The sequence below is a fragment of the Penicillium chermesinum genome, assembly GCF_028974085.1.
Source record: "Penicillium chermesinum strain IBT 19713 chromosome Unknown utg000009l:1.0-952002.0:1.0-954369.0, whole genome shotgun sequence".
NCBI classification, from domain to species: domain Eukaryota; kingdom Fungi; phylum Ascomycota; class Eurotiomycetes; order Eurotiales; family Aspergillaceae; genus Penicillium; species Penicillium chermesinum.
In genome coordinates this window covers 220,768-233,362 of record NW_026695319.1, presented here as the reverse complement: position 1 = coordinate 233,362, position 12,595 = coordinate 220,768, and the positions used below count along the sequence as shown (strand labels likewise).

The following is a 12,595-nucleotide window of genomic DNA, read 5'->3' as shown; positions in this document are numbered from 1 at the left end:
CCCCGCCCCCTCGCCCTAAGTGAATGCATATTAGTTCTACAGACGAGTCTTCGAACCTCATCGAGATCCAGCTCGAACCCTACCTCAAGCCTTACCCTGCCTATCTCAGCATTTGCCCACAACCGTCCACCATGTCTCACTCGGTCCCAGATCTGGACTCCATTGGCATTAAAGCCCATCCGGAGCTCGCAGACCAGTTTCGCCGAGAGGTTGCTCAGCTCCTGGGGCGCACCAACCTCAATTTCCCAGGCGCACAACCAGTCAGCTTCTCGGCGAAACACCTGGCGGAGCTCCAGCGAGAAGACTACTATGTCTGCGAAAAGACAGATGGCATTCGTTGCTTGATGTACTTTGCGCACGGCGATCCGGAGTCCGACACGCCAGAAATTCATTATCTGATCGACCGCAAGAACGACTACCGTTTCGTCCCAGGCCTGCACTTCCCCCAGCCCGGTGACTTCCAATCATTCCACGCGGACACTCTGGTAGATGGCGAGCTGGTTTGCGACACGGCCAAAGATGGCTCGCAGGAACTGAAGTACCTCGTCTTCGACTGCCTGGTGCTGGACGGACAAAGCCTCATGCACCGCACTCTCGACAAGCGGCTAGCCTATCTGAAAGAAAAAGTCCTCAAGCCCTACAATGCTCTCTTCGAAAAGTTCCCCGAAGAGAAAGCCCACCGCCCCTTCGTCGTCGAAGACAAGTCCACCCAATTCAGCTACGCAGTGGACATGATGTTCCGCGACATCATCCCTAAAGTCAAGCTCCTCCACGGAAACGACGGCCTGATCTTTACCTGCCGCAGCACTCCCTACCGCATTGGCACCGACGAGCACATCCTCAAGTGGAAGCCTCCATCCGAAAACACCATCGACTTCCGCATGCGCCTGGAGTTCCCCATCTACGAGCCCGACACCGACGATGAAGCCGACGGTATCTCTGACCCATACCCGGACTATGATGCCCTCCCGATCTGCCATCTCTTCGTCATGGTCAACGCGGGCGAGCACCGACATTTCGGCGAAATGCATATCACCCCTTCCGAGTGGAAAGACATGCAAGCGCTGAACGTCCCGCTCGACGATGCCATCGTCGAATGCTACAAGGACGAGAATGGTCGCTGGCGCTTCCATCGCATCCGCGACGACAAGAATGATGCGAATCACGTCTCGACGGTCGAGAAGGTTCTCGAGAGTATCGAGGACCGGGTCACAGAGGAGGACCTGATCCGTGCTGCGCCGGCGATCAAGGCGGCTTGGAAGAATCGGAACGATCCTCATTCGAAGCCGAGGGGGATGCCGCCGCCTGCGAATGGGAATGGCGTTAAAAGGAAGTATGAGGAGTGATGGGCCAGTTGAAACTGAGCAGATCATTTGTGTAATTTTTTCCCCCCTGATCCCATTTGCAAGGCGTTCGGTGTCATTTGCGTTTTACCTGATATGTAACTTTTATTATCGTGTTCTGGAAGTGATCACTCCGCTGGGACCGCGTACCATGGGGAGGTTATAGGGTCGTAAACATCAAAACGGCGTTTTGAATATTTGACCAATTATCCAGGCTAGTTATTCTTTATCAATTTCCCTCATCGAGGCTAAATCCTTATTCACTATTATAATCCTAAACCATGCACGCGATCCTCTACTTCCAACAACAATTAGAAGTCCATGCTGCCGCCCCATGGCATTGAGGCCATAATTTGCAGGGTAGTTAAGTTACTCCAGAGCTGCCAGTAACCGAGTAAAATCCAGCTACGAAGCTGCGAGTACGTATTGAGCTCTCTACAAGCAATGCATGCGCTAGAGTTTAGCAACCCCTGCCAAGGATAGGGAAACTAGTAAAATATTCATCAAAATACAATATAAATCGAATGGCATCATCCAGGGACGCTATCTACCGCTTCTTGATGCTAGTGTCGATGTTGCCGATGGCCCAAGTGGCGACAAACAAGGTAATCACACCCGCAATGATGGTTAGAGGTTTGCGCAGGGCATCCGTCAACGAGTGCTCGTAAGTAACCTAGTTTCTAGTTAGCACGTAGCTCGAAAACCGGTACAAGATATATCAACTTACCACCAACTGCGCATCCCGCGCTTCATCGGTCAGACTGTCGACCTCCAGGGTCAGAGTAGTCCGGCCAAGAGTATCCATGTAGGTCTTGAATCCTGAGAGGCTAGCATGTATTTGGTTTGAGCCAGGAAGGCCATTGCTGTTCAGACCCTCGACGGTCTCAAAACGAACGTGTTTGGCGCCCTCGGGCAGGATTACGCGAACAACGACGTGCTCGTACTGGACGCCCTCAGACATCTTAGGACCCTGGAGGAAAGGAACCTTCAGAATGTGAGAGTCGGCGCCGGCGCCCTTGCGCAGAAACCGGGACAGGTCGCTGTTCCAGCCGACCTTGAAGCTGTAGTTCCAGCCACCGAAGATGGGGTAGCGGGGTTTCAACTCCAGGTTGGCGGCGGTCTTGCCGTTACCTGGGCGGTAGCGGCTGGTAGATACGTTGCCGATGTCGTCGATGAAGTACGGGTCCACGGAGCCTGGTTGCAGAGGGTAGGCGAGTTCACGGACGGCGGAGGAAGGGGCCTTCTGGTAGTTGGCGAATGTCCACTCCACCCGCGAGAAGTGGTTCGCCAATTTCGAGCCATTGTTGCGAAGCCAGTAGCGCTCTTCGGTGGCGAGGTTGCCGCCCCAATGCGAGACCTCAATGTCGCGTTCCAGGCGAGTGACGGCGATCACAGGGTTGGTGAACTCGTAGCGCACTGTGATAGGGTATTCGGTGCCCGGTGTCACCTTGGCGGTATCATATGGTCCATATGTGTAAGTGGCACCCTTGCGCTCGGGGTCGGCTCCGGATTTAAGACCTGCGGTTGAGGTGTAGTCGGGGACATTGGCGTTGGGGAACTTCAGCTTGGTCTTTTGAGTCACAGTTTGGTAGGCTGATGGCGTGTAGGCTGAGAAGGTGTAGGTAAGGAATTGTTGGTCATTTTGCTTAATGGTTGCAGGGAGCGGGCTCAATGCAGCCAGAATGGAGTAGGAGATGCCCAAAGTTACTTGAGCTTTCGGAGCGAGTGGCTCAGAAAGGTGCACCACGAAGTATTGGTTGCCGCTGTAGGGAGGTCAGGGTTACAGGCACATTTAATTTCATAGCGCGATGCCATTGACGTCACGAATAAGGCTCACCTTGATGGCTCGGTCACTTCCACTTGAAAGCGACCCTTTTCAGGAGCTTTCTTGTCACGAACCTCGAAACCTCCCACGCGATCGAACACCTCGGACGAGAAAGGAATATAGTACTGGCTCTGGGGCTGCTTGTCGATATTCTCCACCACCACATTAATAGTCTCGCGGACGTATCCCTTTTCTAAATTGGTGTTCCGAACCAAATTGGTGTTCCTGAAGACCTGAGGAGGCTTGAAGTCGGCTGGTACAGCGATCTGGTATGGCGTAGTCAAGTTGGAAGCGGTAGCCAGGCTGGGCACGAGGAGCCCGAGCACCGTGGCAGTGAAAAACCTCATTGTGTCTGAGGGTATCACGCCGGAGCACACAAAGACTCCTGACAATTCCTAAAGAGACGGCGTGGGAAAGGGGGGTTTAGAGAGATGGGAATTTCAAGATCGAAGCTGATGAGGTGTCCCCATTGTATACGCAGTACGGCTAGCGCGGCGGCGTCTGCGTGCACTCCGCTTTCTTATCGCCCGATAACAGAGCTTCTCCCCCATTTTTGTACTGCGACGTTGTCGGCACGATGTTTGCTGCCAGGGCTGCCGCTAAATCCAGGAGCTGGAGGCTTCGTCTGCCTCTTTCGAGAGGCTTGCACGGGCTCCAGAGCTCCCCACAGAGCAAGTTTCTGAAGGTATCGGAAGAGGTTCGTGATGCAGTCGCAACTGGCAAGCCCGTCGTTGCCCTTGAGACCACTATATACACTCATGGTATGCATTGGAGTCGAATGACACCCCTTGTCTCTCATCGAGCAATTGCTCACGGCCGTAGGCTTTCCGTTCCCCGAGAATATTGCGCTGGCGATGCTACTGGAATCAGTTGTCCGAGCCAACGGTGGAGTCCCCGCAACAGTGGGTGTGCTCGGCGGTGTTGCCCGGGTTGGCATGAATGCAGAAGAGATTGTTCAGCTGGCTTCAACTGTAGAGAACAAGTCGGCGATGAAAGTCTCACGACGAGACCTCGGCTACATCTGTGGCATGGTATGTATACGCGGTCCGCCTAGTATAATTGATAGCCAATTAAACCTCCCCAGGGCCTTGCAGGGAAATCGATTCACGGAGGAACCACAATTTCCGGGACCATGATCCTTGCGGAGCTAGCTGGCATCAGAATCTTCGGAACCGGCGGACTAGGTAATTGATATCCCTGAAACAAAACAACAACGTCATCTAATCAAGGCATGGTTAGGTGGTGTACACCGAGGGGGAGAGAACTCCATGGATATCTCTGGTGAGTCTCCATTTGCTCTCTCTCAAAGCCCTTCACCTGACCATTTTTTTTCCAGCCGATCTCACGGAGCTGGGACGAACCCCGGTCACCGTGATCAGCTCCGGATGCAAGAGCTTTTTGGATATTCCCCGGACTCTGGAGTACCTAGAGACAGAGGGTGTCTGCGTCGGTACCTTCGCTGATGGTCGTGAAGGCCCAGTCGATTTCCCTGCATTTTACACTCGAGATAGTGGCTTCCGTAGCTCTCGAGTCATCGAGAATGAAGCCGAGGCTGCAGCCATTATTTGTAAGTTCAGTATTCCAATGCTATGCCGCTCGTGGCTCACACACATTCAGATGCGCAATCAAAGCTACCCGTGTCTTCTGGTATTCTCTTTGCCAACCCGGTGCCTTTAGAGCACTCCGTCCCCAAGGCTGAGATAGATCATATCATTGAGGAAGCCATTCGCCTTGCTGAGGTGGAAGGATACAAGGGCAGCGATAATACTCCCTTTGTTCTATCTAAGATCAAGGAACTGAGTGGAGATAAGAGCGTTACTGCAAATAGGGCTTTGGTTGAGTCTAACGTGAAGCGCGCTACTCGCGTAGCCGTGGAATTAGCTAAAATGGAGGAACTTGACCGGGGATCTGGGTCTCGGTGAGTTGGCTGCTAGGCATAATTTATATCGAGAATGAATTACTAAGTTTGGAGATCATCGTGGTAGTACAATGCCTGCAAGCTTAAGCCCTAGTCTACTGGAACAAACAGCCCCGAAGCAAAGTGCTGTCGAGACATCCGAGCCAGCCGTGGCGCCTCTCGAGCAAGCAGACATTCTAGTTGCCGGTTCACTCGCAATAGACCTTGCTTGTGACTTTGCGCCCTTCTCCGAAGATCGCACCCAAGTTGCCCCCGTCCCACACACTTCTAACCCGGCCGCTATCGGGCAAAGTCTCGGGGGTGTCGGCCATAATGTTGCCCTGGCAGCAAGTTATGTCGGCAGCAAAGTCCTCTTCTGCAGTGTTGTGGCAGACGATCTCAGTGGCCGCGCAGCCCTATCCTCCCTCGAAAAAGAAGGCCTTAGTTCCACGGGCGTTCAAACCCTCCCAGGGTCATCCGGTGCACGTACAGCACAATACATCGCCGTCAACGACACGAAGAGAGACCTAGTCGTTGCCATGGCCGATATGGGAATCGTCGAACTACCCAACGAGCAACTTGATGTCGACGGGTTCTGGGGCCCACTCCTCGAAAAGACCAAGCCTAAATGGGTCGTCCTGGATGCGAATTGGCGGCCCGACGTCCTCGCGAAATGGGCTTCACTTGCCAAAAAGCACGGCGCCCGCGTAGCCTTCGAGCCTGTCTCAACTGCCAAGTCCAGCCGTCTATTCGGCCGCGGTGGTGGGACCGACGTGGCTATAGGCCCTGCGCGCACAATCCCCGACAATGCAATCAGCCTTGCGTGCCCCAACCGGCTGGAGCTGACTGCTATGTATTCCGCGGCCCGCGAGGCCCTTCTGTTCGAGTCCCCGGGCTGGTGGTATATCATCGATGCCATGGGTCTGTCGTCAAGCGGCTCCCGCGAAAAGCTCGTCTATCTTACTTCTGCAGCACTGGTTGACGAGGGTCTGCCCCAGCAGTCTATCCAGCTTCTTCCGTTTATTCCGTGCATTGTGACAAAGCTTGGCGCCGATGGTGTCCTTCTCACTCAGTTGCTGCCTCCGGGAGACCAGCGCTTAACGAACCCTGCTTATGCCCAGTATATTCTCTCGCGGGCTTCGTCTACCGAGTCACTTTTCGGTGGTGTCTATATGAGACTGTTCCTCCGGAAGCCACGTTAACGCCTGAGGATGTGGTAAGCGTCAATGGTGCCGGAGATACTCTGCTAGGTGTCCTCGTTGCGGGCCTTGCCAAGGGAGATCAAAAGCTGTCTATTGAGAACATCATTCCGGTTGCACAAGAGGCAAGTCGGAAAACAATTACAAGTAGCGGGGGCGTCAGCTCTGAACTGCGTGGTTTGCGCAATCGGCTACTTCTGTAAAGATACATCAGAACGCCCTTTCATCCCGTTCCATATGACCAGTACCGGCACTTTCAAATACATACATTTGACTTTGATTTTTAACCTAATCACCCAATCTCATCTATCAGCATCAAGACTTTTCGTCTCAAGCCATTCCCCATAATCGCATAGAAGCAGGCATGGAAGTATAATCAATTCCCCGATCTATCCAACTATGCCCTCCACAAACTCTATAAAATGCTCTATTGTATTATCCAAACGCTCACGGAAAGCTGACCAGCCAATTGCGGGCAGCATTAACTTCCTCCGACGCCTTCCCATCATCAACCAGATACCGCTGATACGCCTCCCGCAAGAGACTCTGTCTCGCCACCTCACAATCCACCCGAATATCCTCGATCAACGCCTCCATTGAAACATAGTCGAACTCCGGCCGAATATACCCCAGAATCAGCAGATGCAGCTCCGTGCCGTAGAAATCCGGCAGTCGGTGGAACTTCGGTTGCGGCACCGCCGTCGGGGACGGCTGTGTGAGGGGAGGCATGATATGGATTTCCTATGGACACGTGAGAAACCGCCACAGGCTCTCCACGGGGTGAGGAGCAGAAAGAGATGCGGGATGCAGGATGTGGGATGGGGGGGGTAAGATGTTTATCTGCCTCGCACTTACCACAGACCGCACTTCATTCTTATAGAACGGGTTATACCCAATGCTCAGGACGGCCGGGAAGAGAGTCGTTTGCGCCGTGGCTTCGGCGCCGTCGGGGACGAATTTCTTCGGGTCCAGCGCGACCACGCCGTAGTAGACGCCAGTGGTCAGATCCGGGTGCTCCACGGACAGATTGTCTGCGGGGATGTTCGCGGTGGGAATTCCTAGCTTTTGGCACGGTCAGTTCTGCTGTTCCTCAGATTCTGGCGGAGCTCGGACTACACACGTCTTTGCTGCCACGGCCAAAGCCTTTGATCACTGGGCCGGACAGTCGTACGGGTACGGAGCTTCGGGGCCGGCGTCTGGCCCGGCGACAGCATCGCGTGGCTTATCAGGGCGCATGTTGAACGGCTGGTCGTCTGCTTTGGATGGTGTGGGGTCGTTGCAAGCGTGGGGGGCGCGGGGAAGGGACGTTGGTAATCTCGGCGGTCTTATATACGAACAGACGTGGTATATTCCGATTGGAATACTTTGAGCCTAAGGGGAATCTATAATCTCGAATGCGAAAGCCATCCAGTGGCAGCGAAGAGTCAGAATTGGAGATTCGAATAGGCAGGGGGACTGCGTTATCGATAAGGCGCCGAGGCCCTCGATTGCGGTAGAAATCCATGGATCCGGAGGGGGGAAAAGCGCGACATAGGGGTTCAATTTAGATCAGCGAAGTCAAGTCTACTCTTCTACGCAGGAAGAAGCCTCCACGGATTGAAAATCAGCATAAAAAACCACGTAAATGGCATTATATCTCGTTCAAACGCAATCCCAGCCCAGAGATATGATTTTTTTAAACCCCCCGTAGAGCGCCGAAAGCCAGTGATATGTACGGACGCATCGAAAACCACGAAAAATTGAAGGCAGATGGGGAATCATACAGTCCCAGAAAACAATATTAAACAAAAGAAGAAGGAACGCAAAAAGATGAAAGCCTAAAATAAAAATTTGAGGCAGAACCAAGCTCGGCCAAGACAACCCCAAAGTCCCATAGAGAGAATGTAGAAATGAGAAATGGCACATATCAACAGATCATAAGAAAAAGGCGAGGCCAATTTCAAGAAAGGAAAATCAAATGCAGGGCAGAAACTAAAAAGCTGCATCAGCATTCGGTTCCAAAGAGTTAAGAGGATAGTAACACGGTCACTCACATTCATCACGATAAGCATCGGGATATCGAACACATCACGCTTAACTGTCCAGCAGTACGCGCATTCGACCTTGCCATCCTTAAACCCAAGCTGGTTCATACCAGCCTCTCCGGCAATCCCACCCTTGCGAAGGTGGTTGTTCCATTTTCCATTCTCGTCCGATTGGGCGACGTCCATGTCGTCTTTAGTTTTGTATTTGAGGAGCTTGCATCGGGTCATCACACTACCCCGAGAATCTCCAAATGCCAGGCGCGCAAAGTCCTCGTAGAATCCCACTACGCTCTCATCGTCCATGAGCTCGGCCAAGAAGACGGGCTGTGGACGGCCGGTGGTGTGTTCGACCGAGCTGCGTGGCGTAAAACTGCCACGAGAGGTTGTGCCGGACGCTGGGGCTGATGGACCGCCACCGGTATTGACGTTCATATTAGGCTCCTTGCCTAGAAGCACGTCTTTCTTCCATCCAGTCAGGATACTGAACTCTTTGCCGACGGCGGCGATCTCGCCCGTCCGTCGGCAGACGATGGTGGGGGTACCGCATGCGTTGATGAAATCCTCGTACTCCCAGAGCGTTCGCTGAAAGCACTTCTCCATGAAAATGAGGTCATCGCGGTTGAGGGTTTTCGTCGTGGCGATAAAGGAAGGGCGGATCGAGGCTAGTGCCTTGGCGATGCGCACGGTCTTGGACGGGGAAAAGCGTCGTTGGATGAAAGCAGTGAGGTTGTGGAAGCCACTCGTATATGCGTAGGGTTCCTTGACGCTCTCGTAGATGGAGGATGGGTTGCGATGACGTCGTTTCGATCCGACCTGCAGTTGTTGGTGTTTTAAGCTAGGAGTAGTGATCATCGGTCGCTGGCCATTAGGGGCTAGGCTGTTTGCCTTGGAAGCCGAGCCATTGAAGCCATCATCGAACGTTGCGGGGTTCACATGTGGACTGCTTGCATCGGCAGGGCTGGTGAAGTTGGCAGGGCCGCTCTCAATAGCGAAAGCATGCGGCCCATCTGCTTTCATGTGTGTAGGCAGCATGCCGTTCTGGCCATAGACACCACTGACGTTCACATGCGTTTGGCCCGAGGCTTGACCCGTCGACCAATCATTGAGCAACGGATCGCCGAACATGAACGGCTGATTGCTCGGGCTTTCTCCAAACCCTGGAGCTGGCGTGGAGAACTGTGCGGATCCACTCCGGCCGATCGATCCACGCTGCGTTGCTGAGTCGCTTGGAGAGTCACCGGCGCCCGTAGCCATGTGGCCTAACATCCCGAATTCGAGGGCACCATATCGATTCTCAAAATTCATGCTGGATAAATCAAAATTGAAAAGGGCAGGGTCGCTTGGATCGAAGAACGGGCCGGCGAAAGGATTTTGGGACTGGCTGGTGTCCCCGGAGAGCGCGGTACTTGGAGTAGGTTGTTGGGTCACGGATGATAAACTCGGGTTCCGACCGTTTTGGGTAGTTTTGAGGTTGAATGTGGGCGATACGGGTGACTGTGTCGTAAATGGACTCTGGTTCAACGTATCCTGGTACAAATTGTAGGACCCTGCCTGCGGCTGCGCCTGTGCCTGCGGTGTGGGGTAGTAGCTGTTACTGTTCGATTGGGGAGTCTGTTTATTTGTGCCACCGCCGTGGCCAGGTATAGACAGGCTGTTGCGGAGATTGTCATTGTAGAAACTGCTGTTATTGCCGACACCGGGCATCAGTGCTCCGTCCGGTGCATCGTGGAGGTATTTTGCTTTTTTCCGGACACCGTCATGGCACGCATCCTGTAACCCTCGCTTGATACAGCGCTGGCATGGTCGCTCGTCGCCTATACGGCAGAAAAAGGAAACGCGGTAGGTTAGCCAAGAGATTTCTGGTTTCCAGATGTAGATAGATCGTCAATGCATACCGCACGTCAAATGGGCTCGCTGGCAGGCAAAGCAGGCCCGGCGGGCCTTCTTCCTGCGCGGTCGCGAAGGATCCTTGGCATTAGCAGCTTTGCGACCATTTTCTGCCTTGGCGTTGCCATTCATCTTGTCTTTGCTCGAGTCCAGTGGCTCAGAGTGCTCTGTAGTGTCGGCAGAATCGCGATCGCTGCGCAGATCAGCTGGGGCCGAGCCGTTCTGAACGTCGACGTTCATTGCGTCATGTATCTCGCTGCGCGGCATAGAATACAGATCTCACCCGCGCGTAATCACGCGCTCTGGAGGCTCTACGGAACGACGTCCGGGAGAATTGTAGCTGGCACCTTCGTAGTCTCAAGTGTCAAGTGTCAAGAAGCAAGAAGCAAGAAGATCATCCGCGTCACCTAACCTCGGCGGAACGGAAGCGCGGATGCGCAGTTGCGCGCAGCACGAACCCGACTCAAACGCTTGAATTCTTCCACCACGCGGTTCGCTCTGGTACTAACGAGGACACTTTACCTCCTCCAAGGACGGATCGGTTGGAGGGGCCCCCGGATGCCTTTCACGCGCGCTTGCGGGGAGCCCGAGGATGCTCTAGCCGAGTCAACGGGTGTAACGAAACGCAATGGAGTCGAAAACCAGGTATGTGAGGAGGTTGGCGCATTGAATGGAATTCGTGAGAGGAGTTGGAGGTCGAGGGATCCACGCAACAGGCAAAAAAAATGCCGCAACGGTTCAGAGGGGGGGAGTTTGAGCTGGATCCGGCAGTGGAGAGTTGAAGCGGGCAAGGCTCTTTCGGCTGCGGGGAAAGCGAAATCGGAGAGGAAAAGCAACCCGGCTTGTCGAAGCTTTTTAGCAGCGTGGGGGAATCAAGCGCTTGAGGACTTGGGTTTCTTTTGGGAAGGAAAGAGGAAAGGACTGGGGATGTTCCCGTGACTTTGTGAAGCCGCAGCATTGACAGGACTACGGCCCGATTGACCTGTGGTCTGGGGGGGGGGGGGGAACGTAATTTTTAATCTTTATAATCATTTAGGGCGATTCGTGTTCCAGATTTCAGGCCCTGGAAATTACTGGGATTTACTGGGATTTACGGGGATTACTGGAATCCCTAGACCTAAAGTACTGTGAGTACTGTGCCTCCTAAATGGGTCATAGATCCCCTTGTCGCTTCACGACAGCTCCGGGCTATACTGGTGCTCTTTGAGGCTTCCAAGCCCTCCCCAAGGCTTTTCCCTATTTCCTTTACCTAATTAGAGACTCAGAGGCGTTTTAGCCGCCAACGTGCGGAAAGGCACCCAAACTTACCCAAAACCCTTCCCCGCTCAATACGAGCTGGAAGCTCTGAGGTCTGCGGGAAGCCTGGGACTCACATGCTGACGTTTGGGCCATCGGCGACAGGTTGCTTGTGGTACCTTAGGGGCTAGGTAAAAGCAAAAAACGGACTAGCCATATTGGTTACAGGCATTACAGGCCTTGTTCGCTTTTAAATTACGCATCGAACTATGAAGTGATTGGCTCAAGTGCGGCAGATCGTACTCCTACCCCCGCGACTGGGGCAATTGCCCACGTGTGGTCCAAAATGAAAGTATCTGCGGGCTTGGATACAGTACAGTATATGGTTTCTTGTACTGTACCTCTCCGCACGTCCTTCCGGAATTTCCTGCAAGAATAATTAATAATTAAATGGTAAAAAAAAAAAAGCCTCACCTAGTTATTCGCGCCGCACAGGCTCTAACCCGGTTTCCTCCCCTCGGTCCCGTTTTCGCCCGAGGCTCACAGCTGTGCGGATGCCTCGGCTTGATCACTTCTAATCCATTCCCTAGATACGAGGTGCGATGCAAATACGGCTCATGAACTTTCAATCCAAATCAGAAGACCACATGATCTGGTACATTCTTCGCAACGGATCTGAAGGGGACTGTCGGAAAATTGTAATCAAGACGGGCTTAAGAGCCGGCGGTACGTGGTCGTCAAATCTGATCGCAAAATCGGCTATCATGGAGAAAATCCATTGGACGATGCAAGCCTTGGCAACCTAGGCCTGTCTTGCATCGAAATCGAGGGCAAAGCGGACACTGTACGGCGTAGAGTCATTCATTGTTCTCTGCCTCTGGCATCTGCATTGTAATCTCATCCATACGCACCACAGCTGGAATGTTGGGAACCTTTGGGCCATGGGACCGAGCGCGGTCCCTGTATATCCCTAGTTTCACAGGATCACACTAGAACTAGTAGCTCGCAAAGCAGCATGCGTTGAGGAGCGAAGTTGGATTGCACCAAATGAACCGCACCTGCAGTCGTCCCTCTGCAATGGAGTCAGGGGCAAAAGAGATGCTGTATTGAAATTATGTACTGCATATTATGTATCTAAGCCATGCCATGGTAATATCGCTGTTAGGTAACAGCTTTTTTTAACT

General features: G+C 53.3%; 5 protein-coding genes across 5 annotated transcripts; 2 read left to right on the top strand and 3 right to left on the bottom strand.

Annotated features, from left to right (window-relative positions):
• Nucleotides 1–23: 23 nt before the first annotated feature.
• On the top strand, nt 24–1,346 carry N7468_010527 (mRNA guanylyltransferase; the record flags this gene model as incomplete). The annotated part of the gene is made up of 1 exon (XM_058479822.1): nt 24–1,346. One exon carries the CDS (start codon nt 24–26, stop codon nt 1,344–1,346), a length of 1,323 nt encoding a protein of 440 aa, XP_058325345.1.
• A 544-nt stretch (nt 1,347–1,890) lies between these two features.
• On the bottom strand, nt 1,891–3,515 carry N7468_010526 (dolichyl-diphosphooligosaccharide--protein glycotransferase subunit OST1; the record flags this gene model as incomplete). The annotated part of the gene is made up of 3 exons (XM_058479821.1): nt 1,891–2,016; nt 2,071–3,106; nt 3,181–3,515. 3 exons carry the CDS (start codon nt 3,513–3,515, stop codon nt 1,891–1,893), a joined length of 1,497 nt encoding a protein of 498 aa, XP_058325344.1.
• Nucleotides 3,516–3,745: 230 nt separating this feature from the next.
• Nucleotides 3,746–6,467, top strand: N7468_010525 (pseudouridine-5'-phosphate glycosidase/carbohydrate kinase family protein; the record flags this gene model as incomplete). The annotated part of the gene is given in 8 exon segments (XM_058479820.1): nt 3,746–3,929; nt 3,991–4,191; nt 4,263–4,352; nt 4,408–4,449; nt 4,505–4,735; nt 4,786–5,086; nt 5,154–6,231; nt 6,243–6,467. 8 exon segments carry the CDS (start codon nt 3,746–3,748, stop codon nt 6,465–6,467), a joined length of 2,352 nt encoding a protein of 783 aa, XP_058325343.1.
• Nucleotides 6,468–6,711: 244 nt separating this feature from the next.
• On the bottom strand, nt 6,712–7,500 carry fmn1 (riboflavin kinase; the record flags this gene model as incomplete). The annotated part of the gene is made up of 4 exons (XM_058479819.1): nt 6,712–7,005; nt 7,120–7,326; nt 7,385–7,391; nt 7,436–7,500. The coding sequence occupies 4 exons, from the start codon at nt 7,498–7,500 to the stop codon at nt 6,712–6,714; spliced, it is 573 nt and encodes a 190-aa protein (XP_058325342.1).
• Nucleotides 7,501–8,217: 717 nt separating this feature from the next.
• N7468_010523 (Zn(II)2Cys6 transcription factor domain-containing protein) lies at nt 8,218–10,442 on the bottom strand (the record flags this gene model as incomplete). The annotated part of the gene is made up of 3 exons (XM_058479818.1): nt 8,218–8,235; nt 8,298–10,102; nt 10,184–10,442. 3 exons carry the CDS (start codon nt 10,440–10,442, stop codon nt 8,218–8,220), a joined length of 2,082 nt encoding a protein of 693 aa, XP_058325341.1.
• Nucleotides 10,443–12,595: the final 2,153 nt, after the last annotated feature.